This window comes from Pan troglodytes, chromosome 4 (genome assembly GCF_028858775.2).
Source record: "Pan troglodytes isolate AG18354 chromosome 4, NHGRI_mPanTro3-v2.0_pri, whole genome shotgun sequence".
Taxonomy (NCBI): domain Eukaryota; kingdom Metazoa; phylum Chordata; class Mammalia; order Primates; family Hominidae; genus Pan; species Pan troglodytes.
Window position 1 is genome coordinate 36,757,497 of NC_072402.2, and position 16,395 is coordinate 36,773,891.

Here is a 16,395-nt window from a genome sequence, read left to right on the forward strand (position 1 = left end):
AGGAAATCAGAACATGGGCAGTCATTCTGAAATAAGAGGCTCAGATATAGATGATTTGAGAACCTACTAAAATTGTGTGCAAAATTGCATATATATGTACATTACTCTGAGTACAGGGTTGTCATATTCTTAAAGGGGCAAGAATGACCTAAAAGGGGTAAGAATGATTATAATTAAGACTCAGCGCCAGACGCAGTGGCTCACACCTATAATCTCAGAACTTTGGGAGTCCATGACATGAGGGGTCTCCTGAGGCCATGAGTTAGAGAACAGCCTAGGCAACACAGCAAGACTCTGTCTCTATTTTAACTAACTAAATTAATTAAAAAAAAAAAAAGTTAAAGGGGGTATAAATTAAAAGGAACAGTATCAACTCCTAAGAGCAGTTAATTCTTTCAAGTCAAACAGAATTTTGCCTGCTTAGGTAATATTTAATATTTCAGTGTTAATTCAGAACATTTATTTCAAGTACGGTATTACGCTTGTGGCAAATATTCTGAAATACTTTACATTTAATTTTTAAATTAAATTTAAATTAAAAACATTTTCATTTTTAGGGTTGTCTTAATTTTGTCACATCAAGAACTTTGTTTTAAAAATAACCTATGGGGACAAATCACAGGGTAGTACTGTTTTGCAAAACCTCTACTGGCAAAGCACTGTTCTGGAATGGGCTTAATAATTCACATTTACTCTCTTTCTCATGAGTAATGTGGGCATGTTAAATTAATGCTAATAAAATTGGTACATCACCACACATAGATACAAAGCACAATACCTATCTAAATTATACACAAAACAAGCATAAACCTGGCAAGAATGACAGCTGGCAGTTTTAACAAATACTGTGAAGAATTCAAATACAATCCAGACTATTACATTAATGGGACAGCCCCAGGGAATAGGACCCCCCCCACTCCCCAAGATAATCATCTCAAACTCTCAGGACCCATTTCATGCTCGTTTTTCCTCTACTACTCTAGACCAACTACAGTAAGAGTAGTCAGAAATCTTACCCTCCCCTGCTCTCTTAGGCAGCTGTCCACTGACAGAATAACTCAGTGTTAGCCAGGTTAGAACAATAATGCTAGATAATATAATGAAGATGGGCTGGGCATGGACCTTAACTCCAGCACTTTGGGAGACAGATGCAGAAGGACTGCTTGAGCCCAGGAGTTCAAGATGAGCCTGGGCAATATAGGGAGACCTCGTCTCTACAAAAAATAAGTAAATAAATAAAAATTTGCAAGGTGTTGGGGGGGTGTGTGCCTGCTACTCAGGAGCCTGAGGTAGGACTGCTTGAGCCCCAAGAGGTCAGGGCTGCAGTGAGTTGTGATCGCACTCCAGCCTGGGTGACAGAATGAGACACTGTTTCAACAACAACAACAAAGATGAAGATAAAGGTGGTACTCTATTATAAGCAAAAAGAGGGACTTAAGTTTAAAAGTTCTAGAATTTAAGACAACTCCAGAGAGCCAGTAACATGAGGGGAACAAGCTAATTAGAAAAGGATATTATAGTAGAAATGCCTCAGGGGAACATGAGATGGGGATGAAATCCAAGCACAGCGATTCTGAATATAAAGTGTGAACAATTTCCCGGATAAGCCAAGTTCCAATTTTACCTTCTAATAACCAGCAAATAAAAATAAGGGGGAAATGAAATAATGATAAAAATCCATCAACAAAAAGTGTATATGAGCATAAGCACTTCAAAAATGTCAATGAGAACCATCTTGCTGTACAACCTAAGCCAAAAAAACACATATTTTACATAATGCTGTATTCTTATAACTAAAGCAGAGATGATGATTTGTTCTTCTCTAGCAACTAAAATGTGCTACTTTAATAAATATGTACTGTGTTTTCAAGCCAATGAGGGCAACCCACAAAATGGGTATGAATATTTATAACTGTCAATAGTAAAAAAGGATAGACAGTGACTGTAGCGGGTACAGAGGTGGTGGGAGATGGGGGAGACCAGTGTGTTCCAGTAGGAATAAAATGGGAAGTTCCAAAATGTAATGGTATAAAAGCATTATATAATCAATCCTAACAAAATGCCACTGCCTTAGAAATTTTACTGAATTTCTCTGGTCAGTGATACTTTCTTAATAATTGCTGGAAAGCTTTACGTTTTTACAGTATTAAAAACTTTACAGCAACTAAGAAATTCTGATGCTGGCCCCTCTGATCAACAGTGCAGTGCTGCCAACCATCACACTGTGATGCTGTGAAATACGCTACGTCTAACTCTTCTAATGACAACTTAAGTCACAGGACCTATTCTAAGTGTTTTCATCTCATGAAGATGGCATAAAATCACTGTCTATCGAATCAAAAAAATGTCTTGTGCAAAGATTAAAATGACAAACTGTAACTTTTTCTGATTTTATTTTTCTGATGATTTTTGTTACCTCTTCCTTTAGTGCATGTTTCCGCTGTTCCAAGCATATCTCTTTAGCTCTCATCATCTGCAAAGTTTCCTTAGAAACTGCATACTGGAGTTTTTCCATCCGTTCAGCAGCCGCTGCCCATGATGCTTTACCAAATTTCTTCTGATCAGCTCGCATTCGATCATACACAGCTATTAATAATTTTTTAAAGAGAAATTAAGACAAATAACAACTTAATACTGAAGCATTTGAAAAAGATTTCACTGACCACACAAAGAGAAACAAATCCTGCTGTCATGATAAACTGCTTATAACTTTTTTCTTTTTTTCTTTTATGAGATGGAGTCTCGCTCTGTTGCCCAGGCTGGAGTGCAGTGGCGCGATCTCAGCTCACTGCAACCTCCGCCTCCCGGGTTCAAGCAATTCTCTGCCTCAGCCTCCCGAGTAGCTGGGATTACAGGCACCCACCACCATGCCCGGCTGATTTTTGTATTTTTAGTAGAGATGGGGTTTCACCATCTTGGCCAGGCTGGTCTTGAACTCTTGACCTCGTGATCCACCTGCCTCGGCCTCCCAAAGTGCTAGGATTACAGGCGTGAGCCACCGTGCCCGGCCGACATTTCTAAAACATAATTTGAGAGTATCTTAGATTCTAATGTCTTCAATCTGTCCTCAGAAATAACGTTCTGCAGTTAAAACACTTATAAAATTAGCTTTCAGAAACTTTAAAAATACTCTCACATGTCCGGTGTTATTAACTTTCAAAGTTTCCAGGAAAGCATTAATTCTGTGAGGTTTTATGGTTTTTTCCTCAGTATGTTAGTAGAAACACAATTATTTACTATTCATATTTAAATTATATATATTTAAATATATGTATCTATGAAAAGACTGATAGGATGTGCCTTAATTTGCTAATAGTGGTTTTCTCTAATTGCTGGGATTATGAGTGATCTTTATATACTTTTCTATGTAATTTTTCTGAACATAAAATACTTAACCACTCATTTTCAAAAATACCTAAAGGATAAATTTACTGAGAAACCTACCTTTTTGAGCTTTAGCTGTTATTTCAAAGTACTTGACAGTAAGATCTTGAATAGACAGTACAGCCATGTGAGCTTTCCGCTGCCAATCAGCATCTTCTTTTTGTAGACTCTCAATTCTTCGAGGTCCCAGATAATCATTCTCCATGGAAATCTTCAGAGAGAAAAAGAAAAAATTAAGAAGTTCAAGTCTTTCTTCTACTCATTCCTCAAACATTTAAAGTTTATATACCACAAAGAATACTTGTTCTTCCCTGCTCAAGAGGATAAGCTATTAGTTTACAAAACAAGTGAATTAACAATAATACTGAAGATATTTGACATAGAAACCTACTCCCCATTTTGCCCTTTCTTCCATCCCCCTCTCACTCCATACGTAGGCAAAGAATATATACCAATATGTTAAGACTGATTGTTTTTAGGTGTCTCGATGAGGAATTTATTTCCTCCTCTATGATAAAATATCTTTTTTGGTTAAGACTTACTTATGACCCCCCCAAATTACTTAAATTGTTTATTTCCTTAACAGCCACTATATAAAACAATTGAAAACCTGGATTTTCACAATGACAATATAAAAACCAGCCTATATGCATACTGAAAAGACTTTAGATAACAATAACAGAGGAAGGCCAGGCACGGTGGCTCAGATAGCTGAAAATCAAAGGACGGACAGGAATGAACCGGGTGAATGCTAAAACAAAATTTAAAGAAGTGATAATATTAAAAGTATATTTCAAAACACTACATAGGTATGTTTTAACATGGAAGAAAGGTACAATCAAGAACTGCAATGGATCACTTATACATACAATCTTGCTTTACCATATACAGAGAAATAGCTATCAGCAAGTTATATATGAAGCCAATGACAACTTTATTAGGATAAATTAAAAAAAAAACAGGCAAAATGTTAACCCACCCATGACACACTTAAAAAAACACTGATCAAGTATAATTAAGCCACTAAAAAGCTAGTAATGAATTCTGAAGGTAGAAATAATACAACCCATATTCTCTTTTTTTTTTTTTTTTTTGAGACGGCGTCTCGCTTTGTTGTCCAGGTTGGAGTACAGTAGTGCGATCTTGGCTTGCAGCAACCTCCGCCTCCCAGGTTCAAGTGATTCTCCTGCCTCAGCCTCCTGAGTAGCTGGGATTACAGATGCCCGCCACCACACTCGGCTAATTTTTGTATTTTTATTATAGATGGGGTTTTGTCATGTTGGCCAGCCTGGTCTCGAACTCCTGACCTCAAATGATCCGACCGCCACAGCCTCCCAAAGTGCTGGGATTACAGGCTTGAGCCACCACACCTGGCCTACAACCCATAGTCTCTAAACAATGCTGTGAAAGGAAAATAAAATCTCAGGACCCCAAACTCACTATATCAAAGGGCAAGATAAGCTTGGGAGCTGAGTCCCGCAAAAACTGCTTTCCTTTTGCTCCCAGACAGACAGGGAGGATTGCTTGTGACCAGGAGTTGGAGACCAGCATGGGTACCATAGCAGGACCCCATCTCTACTAAAAACAAACAAACAAAAAAAAACAAAACAAAACAAAAAGAAGAATTAGAATACCAAAAAAACAAAAAAAAAAGTCATGAGTGAGCATGCCTAAGACATCAAGGGGAGCATCAGGTGTAGAAATCTGGGTGCAAAGTCTGGGCAGACTTTCGAAAGGGAATAATGAGTAATATCTGGAAATATTAAGAGTAGAATTTTATATTAACAGAATTTTAGCCAGATACTAAAGATGGTTAAGTTGTCTCTGGGTAAAACACCTTTGAGAAAAATAAAAGGTATTGTGGGGAAAGAATATCATTTGTGTAGATGAGGACAAACTTCATTGAGGTTCATTAACTGCAGATGGCTTTGAAGAAGGGGTGGGATTTTGACAGGTACATAAGGAGAGAAAAACCACTGAAAAGGCACGCGAGAGGTGAGGAGCAATCTGAGCAAAAGCCTAAAAATTTTTGTGCCTGCTAAGGGATGGAAAGCAGTCCAGCCTGCTTGCTTTCAGGAGAGAAAATGAAAGTAATGAGAGATACTAGGAAAGTAGGTTGTTATCATATGAGGTTGTCTTAAAAGACATTTAAAATGTCAGGCTAAGGACCGTGTATTTAATTTGACAGGAAACCACTGTGGGATTCTACGCACTAAGTGACATATTTAGACTTCATCTTAGATTTAAGGATTCTGGTGGAGTTGTTTGCTATAAGAAAACTGGTATGTGTGCTTTCTTTTATTGCAATTACCTCTGAATTTAAAACATACAGGTTTAAAAGCATACAATTAGTATTTACAAGTATGGGATAGAAATTTAATAATGATACAAGTCAAAACTTAAATCCCTTACTCAGGATATTATAATAGAAGTTCTTCTCAATGACATGATTACACTTTATTTAACAATACAAAGAAAAGACAAATGGAAATTAGTGAAGTTATACCTTTTTTGAAAAGTCTAAATCCTTTGACAATTATGTGAAGATAGTTTGCTACCTTAATATATTCAAATATACAGAAGGTGAAATACTCGAATGCCCAGTATGCTTTTCTTTTAAGCTGCTGTTTAACTGACTTTAAATTTTTCTTTTCTTTAGAGATGGGGGTCTCACTATGTTGCCCAGGCTGGAGTGCAGGGGCTAGTCACAGGCACAATCATTAGCGCACTGCAGCCTCAAACTCTCAGCCTCAAGTGTCCTCCTGCCTCAGTCTCCCAGCAAGCTGAGACTACAAGTGCACACCACCATGCCCAGCCTTAAACTGACTTTTAAAACTCAGCAGCTGTAACATCTGTCCAAAGGTTAAAGATCCGTAATTAGTCGATTGTACCTAAAACCTTAAGCTAGTTCCCCCTAACTTTGAAAGTCTGAAGATGTGTGTACATTCTTGTCTATCATCTCCAAGTTCATCCTTCTGTCTTGTGATGCTAGGTTTGAGAGTGCAAATCACATTTAGCCTTTGCCAACAGAAGAGTTTGGAAGAGGGAGGAGATATGCTTCTATCTGCATCCCTTGACTTCAACTGGTGGCTGTTCCTGTCAGCATCACCCAAGCCTTATTTCACCCCAGCATCGGCAGTTCCTTTCTGAAGCAGTAACGGAATCTAATTTGCAGTTTTTTCAACCCTAGGCTCATAGTACAACCCCCAAGACAAACCAACCCCTCAGTACTGAATCCTCTGAGAACTAGGTCTCTCCATTGAGCACCAGGCAAGCAATGCCCTCTTTTTCAGGTCAGCTCCACGGGGTTCCTCCTCTATGCTTCAGTTTTAATAATTCCAACCCCTTCTCTTTGTTTCTCCAACCCTAGGAGTGGTAGCTGTTTTTACAATTGCTTCCTCTGGAAGTACCTTAGAGTTACTTTCTTGCCTTCTCAATTATCTGGTTAACAACTTTATACCTAATTAACAAATTCTTTATATTAGATTCTCTCTGTTGAAATAACTAGTTTTTCTGATTAGCTCTCAACAGATACAACTATGGAACAGAAATTTAATAGTGTTCAGAATTCAAAAATCTTAGTACAAAAATCATTCTTACTTGCATGGTTAAGTCCATGTACCATTTATCGAAAGAAAAGTGTAAAACTTGCATTATGGATTTTTTTTTTTTTTTTTTTATGGAGTCTTGCTCTGTCACCCACACTGGAGTGCAGTGGTGCAATCTCAGCTCACTGCAACCTCCAACTCCCGGTCTCAAGCAAGTCTCCTGCCTCAGCTTCCTGAGTAGTTGGGATTACACGAGCACGCCACCACACCCGGCTAATTTATTTTTATTTTTAGTAGAGATGGGGTTTCACGACGTTGGCCAGGCTGGTCTTGAACTCCTGACCTCAGGTGATTTGCCCACCTCGGCCTCTCGAAGTGCTGGGATTACAGGCGTGAGCCACTGCGCCCAGCCTTGAGGCTTTTTGAAGAGGCAAAAAAAATTTTTTTTAAACCTGTGGCAAGTTATTTGAAAGTAACTTGTACTTTGTTGTGGATTAATGTCTTTACCTTTATGAGTACAGCTACAAATACAAAGAACATAAACATGCTTTCTATGCTTTTTAATGCTGTCTTTTAACTGACTTTTGAAGTTTCGTAGCTTCAATGTTGCAGCCAACTCGTAAGCAACTGGTTTAATAGTTTATTGTACCTAAGACATTAAACAAGGGTACTAAGTACTTTTCCTAACTTGGCAAATTTGAAGATGTGCAGCACTGGTTAGATGGATCATGTGCTAAAAACAATGACACCTCTGTTTTCAATTTCAGTGCTAGAAAGAAAACAGTGCCTGTTTTTAACACGGAAAAAAGCGCATGTCAGCTAGGATAGCGAAATTAGTTTATAAATACAAATTATCTGACGTGGAATTATTATGAAGCACAGCACTTGGATACTGGCTTTTATGTAAGAAACACAGTAGGGGGGAAATCCACCTTAGATTCTTTGGTAAAACAATGCCAAGATAAATCTGTGAATGTACCATTATGAAGAAGATGAGGGGGAAAAAACTGTGAATATACTAATATAACAGCACCCACAATGCAAATATTCCAGACCCTGGAGTTGCCTGAAGATGACTCTTGAATGATCTAACAACATGATTAGCTTAGTATCTATTCATGGGTTTTTATATTCAGAGCAAATATTGTTGAGAGATTCTTATAGCTAAGCCAAGTGTGAGAAACTATGCTTAAAAAAAAAAAAAGTTAGAGAAATCGAAACTCAAGTGAACTAAAGGAAAGTATAGCTCAGGTGAGATATGAGTATCTTAATGTAAAATGGTGGCACTACCTAGTTCACAGTGTGCATGTGGTGGATGCATACAGTGGTAAAAACTGCACCCTGCACAATAAATAGCACCCAGCCAAGGGGGTGGAGTAGATACTGAAATGCACCCATGCTTTTGCCAGGCCATGTGTATTTCTACACTTGATGAAAAAGGGCTCTTTCCTAATTTGTTTGATGGGTGACTGGCAGTGGGCGGGTGGGGGGCAGGGGGTGCAGTTTTCTATTTCACAGAAAGGCACCTACAGACTTGCCCTGGGGGTTGGGATAAGAATGAAATGCACATTCAAGAATTTACTAGGAGACAATTGGTAAAATGAGGTGACTGGCTACAACAGAAAGAAATGCAAGTGCCTTCCAGTTTCTAGCTTATTTACTTTCAGGAAGTATTTAAAAATAAGTTGGACAATCTGTCTGAAGTGCTTACGATTGATCAAGATGATGAGTATAGGCCAGCTGGCTCTGACCCATTAAAGACACTGGATTTAAAAATCTAGAGGTTCGTCTAGTTTCAACTTCATTTTACTTTCATTTGAAAGTAACTTCCTTTTGGCTCTCTGACCAGCACCATGGCGGTTGGCAAGAACAAGCACCTTACGAAAGGCAGCAAAAAGGGGGCCAAGAAGAAAGTGGTTGATCCATTTTCTAAGAAAGATTGGTATAATGTGAAAGCACCTGCTATGTTCAATATAAGAAATATTGGAAAGATGCTCATCACCAGGACCCAAGGAACCAAAATTGCATCTGATGGTCTCAAGGGTCGTGTGTTTGAAGTGAGTCTTGCTGATTTGCAGAATGATGAAGTTGCACTTAGAAAATTCAAGCTGATTACTGAAGATGTTCGGGGTAAAAACTGCCTAACTTCCATGGCATGGATCTTACCTGTGACAAAATGTGTTCCATGGTCAAAAAATGGCAGACAATGATTGAAGCTCACGTTGATGTCAGGACTATCAATGGTTACTTGCTTCGTCTGTTCTGTGTTGGTTTTACTAAAAAACGCAACAATCAGATACAGAAGACCTCTTATGCCCAGCACCAACAGGTCCGCCAAATCCGGAAGAAGATGATGGAAATCATGACCCGAGAGGGGCAGACAAATGCCTTGAAAGAAGTGGTCAATAAATTGATTCCAGACAGCATTGGAAAAGACATAGAAAAGGCTTGCCAATCTATCCTCTCCATGATGTCTTCGTTAGAAAAGTAAAAATGCTGAAGAAGCCCAAGTTTGAATTGGGAAAGCTCATGGAGCTTCATGGTGAAGGCAGTAGTTCTGGAAAAGCCACTGGGGATGAGAGAGGTGCTAAAGTTGAACGAGCTGATGGTTTTGAACCACCAGTCCAAGAATCTGTTTAAAGTTCAGACTTCAAATAGTGGTAAATAAAAAGTGCTATTTGTGAAAAAAAATAAAAATAAAATAAAAAAATAAAAAAAAAGAAAGAAAGTAACTTGTACCTTGCTGTTGGATTAATATCTTTACCTTCAAAATGTGTTTATAGCTACAAATACAAAGAATACAAACACGCTTTTTGCACTTTTTAATGCTGTTTTTAACTGACTTTTGAAGTTTTGTAGATTTAATACTGCAGTCAATTTGGTAAGACCCAGAAAAACTCAGACCCAGAAAAATTGTAACCTTCAGTTCAGTATGTGAAATCCCTAAGCTGTTTCAAGTCCTGTTTTATTAGGCTAGTGGTTCTCAAACTTAAGTGTGTATCATAATCACCTGGAAAGCTTGTCAAAACAAAGATTGCTGAGGTCCATTCCTAGAGTTTCAGTAGAGAAGATCTGAGGTGAAGCCCAAGAATCTGTATTTCTAACAGGATTCCAGGTTATACTGATACTACTAGTCAGGTGATCACATTTTTGAGACCCAATGTAGTAGACTTAGAATCTGTGAGCTCCCTAAAGGGGTGTCTATCTCAGAAAGACTTCCTGGCCTAAAATAATGCTGGGTAGGCAGGAGCTGCTTAATGCTTAACAGGTGAGATATTATGTTAATATCATAAATATTAAATGTAAAAACAAATATAAATACATTATACATTTGGGATGCCAAGTTCTCTTCTTTTCTATCATACTTTAATACCTAGGTTAATGAAACCATTGGAAATCAAGCTCTTCATAAAGAGAAAAGGTCAATTATTTGGTTAACAACTTTATACCTAGTTAACAAATTCTTTATATTAAATTCTCTCTGTTGACGGCTGGGTGCAGTGGCTCACACCTGTAATCCCAGCACTTTGGGAGGCAGAGGCGGGTGGATCACCTGAGGTCGGGAGTTCGAGACCAGCCTAACATGGAGGAAACCCCCCCCTCTACTAAAAAATACAAAATTAGCCAGGCATTGCGGCGCATGCCTGTAATCCCAGCTACTCCGGGAGGCTGAGGCAGGAGAATTGCTTGAACCCGGGAAGCAGAGGTTGCGGTGAGATTGCACCACTGCACTCCAGCCTGGGCAACAAGAGTGAAACTCCGTCTCAAAATAATAATAATAATAATTATTATTATTATCATTCTCTGTTGAAATAACCGGTTTGATATTTTGATTAGAACCCAACAGACACAACTGTCCATAGAATATAATAACATTCCAACCATCTTTCCTCTCATCTTCATACTATAAATCCTTAGACTAAAAGCATACCAAACAATTCACACCCTGTGGATAACAGCAGGTTTTGCTATCAAACACGTGTTCAATCCCAACCACGCTACTTTCTGGCAACCATCAATGGTGCTGGATTGGTGTGAAGATTCAATTAAGTTAGTGCCAATACCACATTACCTGGTTAAAGCACAAGCACTAAGTATAAGCACTAAACCATTCCTCTTTGTACATCTCTTCATCAGGAATAGTCTCTATTCCAATCTCTGACAGAGATTGTAACGTACCCACTTCCTACTGAAAATTCTTATTCATTCTTCAATAGTGAAGCACTAGATAGTCCCTCTTTTTACATGTATCTTTAGGCACTGATCACCCCATTTTGTGTGCTTCTTATATAAGTGTGTACATTCTTCACATTTAACTTTTTTTAAAAAATCACGTTTATTGAGATATAACTTGCATACAAAAGGCAACATTTTGAATGTAAATTGTGATTGATTTTGACAAACGTGTACATTCATTTTTATCACTAAAATCTAGATTTAAAGAATCACTCCAAAGTCGTCTGTGGTGCTTGCTCCCTGTCAATTTCCCCTAAGCCACCCAAGGCAACAATTATTTAGCTTTCTGTTAGTACAGATCAAAATCATCATTTCTAGAATTTCTTATTTTTTTTTTATTTTTTGAGACGGTGTCTCGCTCTGTCACCCAGGTTGGAATGCAGTGGCATGATCTCGGCTCACTGCAAGCTCCACCTCCCAAGTTCATGTCATTCTCCTGCCTTAGCCTCCCAAGTAGCTGGGACTACAGGTGCCCACCACCATGACCGGCCAATTTTTTTGTATTTTTAGTAGAGACAGGGTTTCACCGTGTTAGCCAGGATGGTCTCCATCTCCTGACCTTGTGATCCGCCCGCCTCGGCCTCCCAAAGTGCTGGGATTACAGGCATGAGCCACCACACCTGGCCTAGAATTTCAAATAAAGGTATCACAAAGTTTATGCTCTTTGTGTTAGATGTCTTTTCCTCAGCATATTTCCTGTAAGCAATTTTACTATGGCTTAATTTATATACAACCAAGTGAATCCATTTAGAGTGGTCAACTCAATGAGTTTTGACAGCTGTATACACCTCTGAAACAACATTAATCAAATACTGACCATTTCCATCAACTCCAAAAGATTCTTCGTGCCCCTTTTAAGTCCATCCCCCTTTATGCATTATATATTCTTTTGTATTTGGCTTCTTTGACTTAGCATGATTTTAAGATTTACCCATGCTGTGTCCATCAGTTCATTCCTTTGCATTGCCGAAAATTATTCTATTATAGTCACGTGCTGCGTGATGATGTTTCAGTCAACAATGAAACACATATACAATAGGGGTTTGATAAAATTATATTGGAGCTGAAAAATCTGTTTGATTGGCCTAGTGACATCTCGATGATCCTGATCCTGGGTAGGCCCTAGATGTGTGATTGTGCTCCAGTTTTTAACAAAAAGGTTTTAAAAGTAAAAAAAAAAAAAAAAATTTAATTTCTTGGCTGGGCACAGTGACTCACGCCTGTAATCCCAGCACTTTGGGAGGCCGAGGTGGGTGGATCACGAGATCAGGAGATCGAGACCATCCTGGCCAACACAGTGAAACCCCGTCTCTACTAAAAATACAAAAAATTAGCCGGGTGCGGTGGCAGGCGCGTGTAGTCCCAGCTACTCGGGAAGCTGAGGCAGGAGAATGGCACGAACCCAGGAGGCGGAGCTTGCGGTGAGCCAAAATCGCGCCACTGCACTCCAGCCTGGGCAACAGAGCGAGACTCAAAAACATAAATAAATAAAAATAAAAATAAATTATTTTCTTTTTTTCTATTACTAATACATCTTAGTAATACTTAAAACAACTACTTTGCTAATCAATTATACTTGCTTTTATTTTTTTTTAGCTCCTCCAGATTTAAAAAATCTGAGTAGATTTTTTAACTTAGAAGTAACAAGTAACCAGTAATGCAGTTAAAAAAAAAAATCTTTGGAATCAGAAATGCCTGATTTGAGTACTGTATCAGTTCTACCACTTACAAATTAGCTGTGAACAAGTACATAATTATCCCAATATTAGTTTTCTTATCTATGAAGTAGGAAAATACAAATAATAAGAGTACCCAACTTACAAGGTTGTGTGATAATTAAATTAGCGGATCTTTTTAAAGCAATACGACACACTCAATCTAATGTAATGTATGAGTTGCTAACTAAATCTAGTTGTTGGCTAACAAAAACATATCTGCAAATTCACAAGTAGGATCAAGAATAAAAGAATAGTCATGATTGATGGGGCATTTTCTCAATGTCTTAGAAAAAGAAATGCAGTGAAATACCATTTTTACTGTCAGAAAAGACACAAATTTTCAAAATATGTTTTCTGTTCCTCTTCACCTACATTCTACTTCCCAGGAAAAATGTAGCAGTTAAGTGATGCTAGTGGACAATACAGGCTGACAAGTAGGGTCAACCAATTTGCTAATATTAATACCCAATACAAATCATGATATAATTATGTAAAAGAATGTGTACAGATTCTGGATAGTCAGTGCTGTGCTACAGAGATTATGTCTGCTAAACAATGCAGCAGTCTAAAGTAGGTGGGTATCCAAGTCGTCCAGTTTATTCCTGGCCTTCTAGTCAAGTTCTTAGCAGACAAATATCCATGATTCATTTAAAGAAACAGGAATTTCCAGGCTGGGCAGTGGCTCATGCCTATAATCCCAGCACTTTGGGCAATCAAGGTGGGCAGATTGCTGGAGTTCAAGAGTTCTGGACCAGCCTGGGCAACAGATGGAGACCTCCGCACAAAAACTACGACAAAAAACAGCTGGGCGTGGTGGCATGCGCCCATAGTCCCAGCTACTTGTGGGGCTGAGGTGGGAAGACTGCTTGAACCCAGGACATCGAGACTGCAGTGAGCTGAGATCATGCCACTGTACTCCAGCCCAGGTGACAAAGATGCTGTCTCAAAAAAACAAAACAAAACAAAACAAAACAGGAATTTCCAACATCTAAAAATTATTTGTTCCATGTTGCTGTTTTAACCCAAATGCCAAATTTATGATAAAACTGACTGACCAAAACAAATCCCCCCCTCAAAAAGCTGACAGCACAGTTATTTTTCAAAAGTATTGATAAAGGAGTATGTCTAAGTCGTGTGACTGTCCTACTCTCCACCCTGATACGTTAGTAAAGAGAAAATAAGACACACAGACAACCTTACTTTCTCATACCTTTTCAAATATACTCACCCCTGTCCCCACGCATAAGGTTCTCAAAGTAATTGCTAATTTTCTCAAATACTCAATCTTACATAATGATATTCCAACTTAACCTATTAGGTAAAAAGACAATTTTAATGTTCTAGTTCAGCAACATTTATATATGAATTACACATAACATTTAAGGTCACCTGTAAAATCAAACCCTTAAATGCTTGCCTCAAAAAATGCTTTTTCACCCATGTTGTGGGGGAAAAAATTTAATTTTATTTTTGAGACAGAGTCTTGCTGTGTCGCCCAGGCTGGAGTGCAGTGGTGCAATCTCGGCTCACTGCAACCTCCACCTCCCAGGTTAAAGTGATTCTCCTGCCTCAGCCCTTCGAGTAGCTGGGACTACAGGCATGCACTACCATGCTCAGCTAATTTTTGTATTTTTAGTAGAGATGGGGTTTCACCATGTTGACTAGGCTGGTCTTGAACTCCTGACCTCAGGTGATCTGCCTGCCTCAGCCTCCCAAAGTGCTGGGATTACAGGCATGATCCATGCCTGGCTGAAAAAAATTTTTTGTAATATACTTTGTCACATACTAATAAAAAATTTCATGTATTTAAAGTTCTGTCATTAAAAACTTAAAACTTTCCTAACAAGTTCTTCTAAAACAAATGTTCCCAAAACTGGCTGGGCATGGTGGTTCACACACCTGTAGTCCCAGAACTTCGGGAGGCCGAGGTGGGCAAATCGCTTGAGCCCAGGAGTTCCAGACCAGTCTGGGCAACATGGCGAGATCCCATCTCGAAAAAAAAAAAAAAAAAAAAAAAAAAAAAGAAATGTTCCCAAAACTTTTTCTTCTTCTTGGAGACAAGGTGTTGCCTAGGCTGGAGTGCAGTGGCACAATCATGGCTCATTGCAGCCATGACCTCCTGGGTTCAAGCAATCTTCCGCCTACCTCAGCCTCCTAAGTAGCTGAGACTATAGGCATGTGCCACCACATCCAGCTAGTTTGATTTTTTTTGTTTTTTTTGTAGAGACAGGTTCTCCGTGTTGCCCAGGCTGGTCTCAAGCTCGGAGCTCAAGTGATCCTCTTGCCTCAGCATCCCAAAATGTTGAGACTATGGGTGTGAGGCACCATGCTCAGCCTGCCCAAAATTTCTGGTAATGAAGTCTAAGAGTACACAGTCTCCAAAACATTAAAGAGGAGACATGACTAGAGGAGGAAGGAAAGTGCAGGAAAGGGAGAAAATAGGAATCCTCCCAATGTATTTACAACTTTGTGCTAACTTGAACACATTACTTTCTGGGCTATCCTCAACCCTGGCTACTCAGCAGAATTGCCTTTTGAGGTGCTTTAGAATGGATACTCAGGCTACAACCCTATTCTACCAAACAAGAAACTTTGCAGAAATAGGACCAGGTACCTTCTTTTTTTTTTTTTTTTTTTTTAAAGTTCCTCTTGTGGATAACGCATGGCCTTTCAGGCTGAGAACTATGAAACAGGCAGGCTACTAGTTAGGATTAATTAAAAAATACCTTGATCTGCTGTCTTCGTAGCATGGCAAGTTCTCTCATGTCTCGGAATGGCTGTAGTAAATACTGATAGAGTTCGGTTGTAGCTTCTGCAAGGCTGCTGTAGGCTTCATCCTCCATCTGATACAAATCCAGAAGCTCCACCATGCTCTCTGTATTCTTGTGCTTATCCAAGAGCTGTGGAACAAGACAGTTTCACAACTAAGAAAATCAATTCTAATAACCTATAAATACTTGCTTTGAACTCTCCCTATCATGCCAGGACCTCGGAACCCTAAAACACAGAAGCAAGAGGGAATGAAAAGCATTGACTGCTTTTCATCACTATCTCCATACTTCAGGTGTCCCACTACTCAAGACCATGGCCTGAATATTTCTTTTGAGGCTCAAAGTATTGAGCTTAGCCTTAACACTTCCCATTTTTTATTTTCCTTTTTTTTTTGTTTTTGAGACAGGGTTTCACTCCTGTCACCCAGGCTGGAGTGCAATGGTGCGATCTCAGCTTGCTGCAACCTCCACCTCCTGGGCTGAAGTGATTCTCCTGCATTAGCCTCCCAAGTAGCTGGGACTACAGGCACACACCACCACACCTGGCTAGTTATTGTATTTTTTTTTTTTTTTTTTTTTTTGTAGAGACGGGGTCTCACCATGTTGCCCAGGCTGGTCTTGAACTCCTTGGCTCAAGACAGCCACCCGCCTCGGCCTCCCAAAGTGCTAAGATTACAGGCGTGAGAGCCACTGGACCCAGCCCAAAAAATTTTCTACTATCTAGTAGAATGAAAACCA

At 39.0% G+C, this 16,395-nt stretch overlaps 1 protein-coding gene and 1 pseudogene across 2 annotated transcripts in view; one reads left to right on the forward strand and one right to left on the reverse strand.

Annotated features, from left to right (window-relative positions):
- JMY (junction mediating and regulatory protein, p53 cofactor) overlaps positions 1–16,395 on the reverse strand; it is a 94,413-nt gene that overhangs the window by 36,870 nt on the left and 41,148 nt on the right. For both annotated transcript variants that reach the window (XM_517685.9, XM_063811136.1), the window contains exons 2-4: positions 15,613–15,786; positions 3,445–3,595; positions 2,417–2,586 (exon numbers count right to left, since the gene is read on the reverse strand). In XM_517685.9, coding sequence (XP_517685.5) covers positions 2,417–2,586; positions 3,445–3,595; positions 15,613–15,786 — 495 coding nt within the window. The remainder of the gene's footprint in view (positions 1–2,416; positions 2,587–3,444; positions 3,596–15,612; positions 15,787–16,395) is intronic.
- Positions 8,751–9,624, forward strand: LOC462382 (small ribosomal subunit protein eS1-like; annotated as a pseudogene).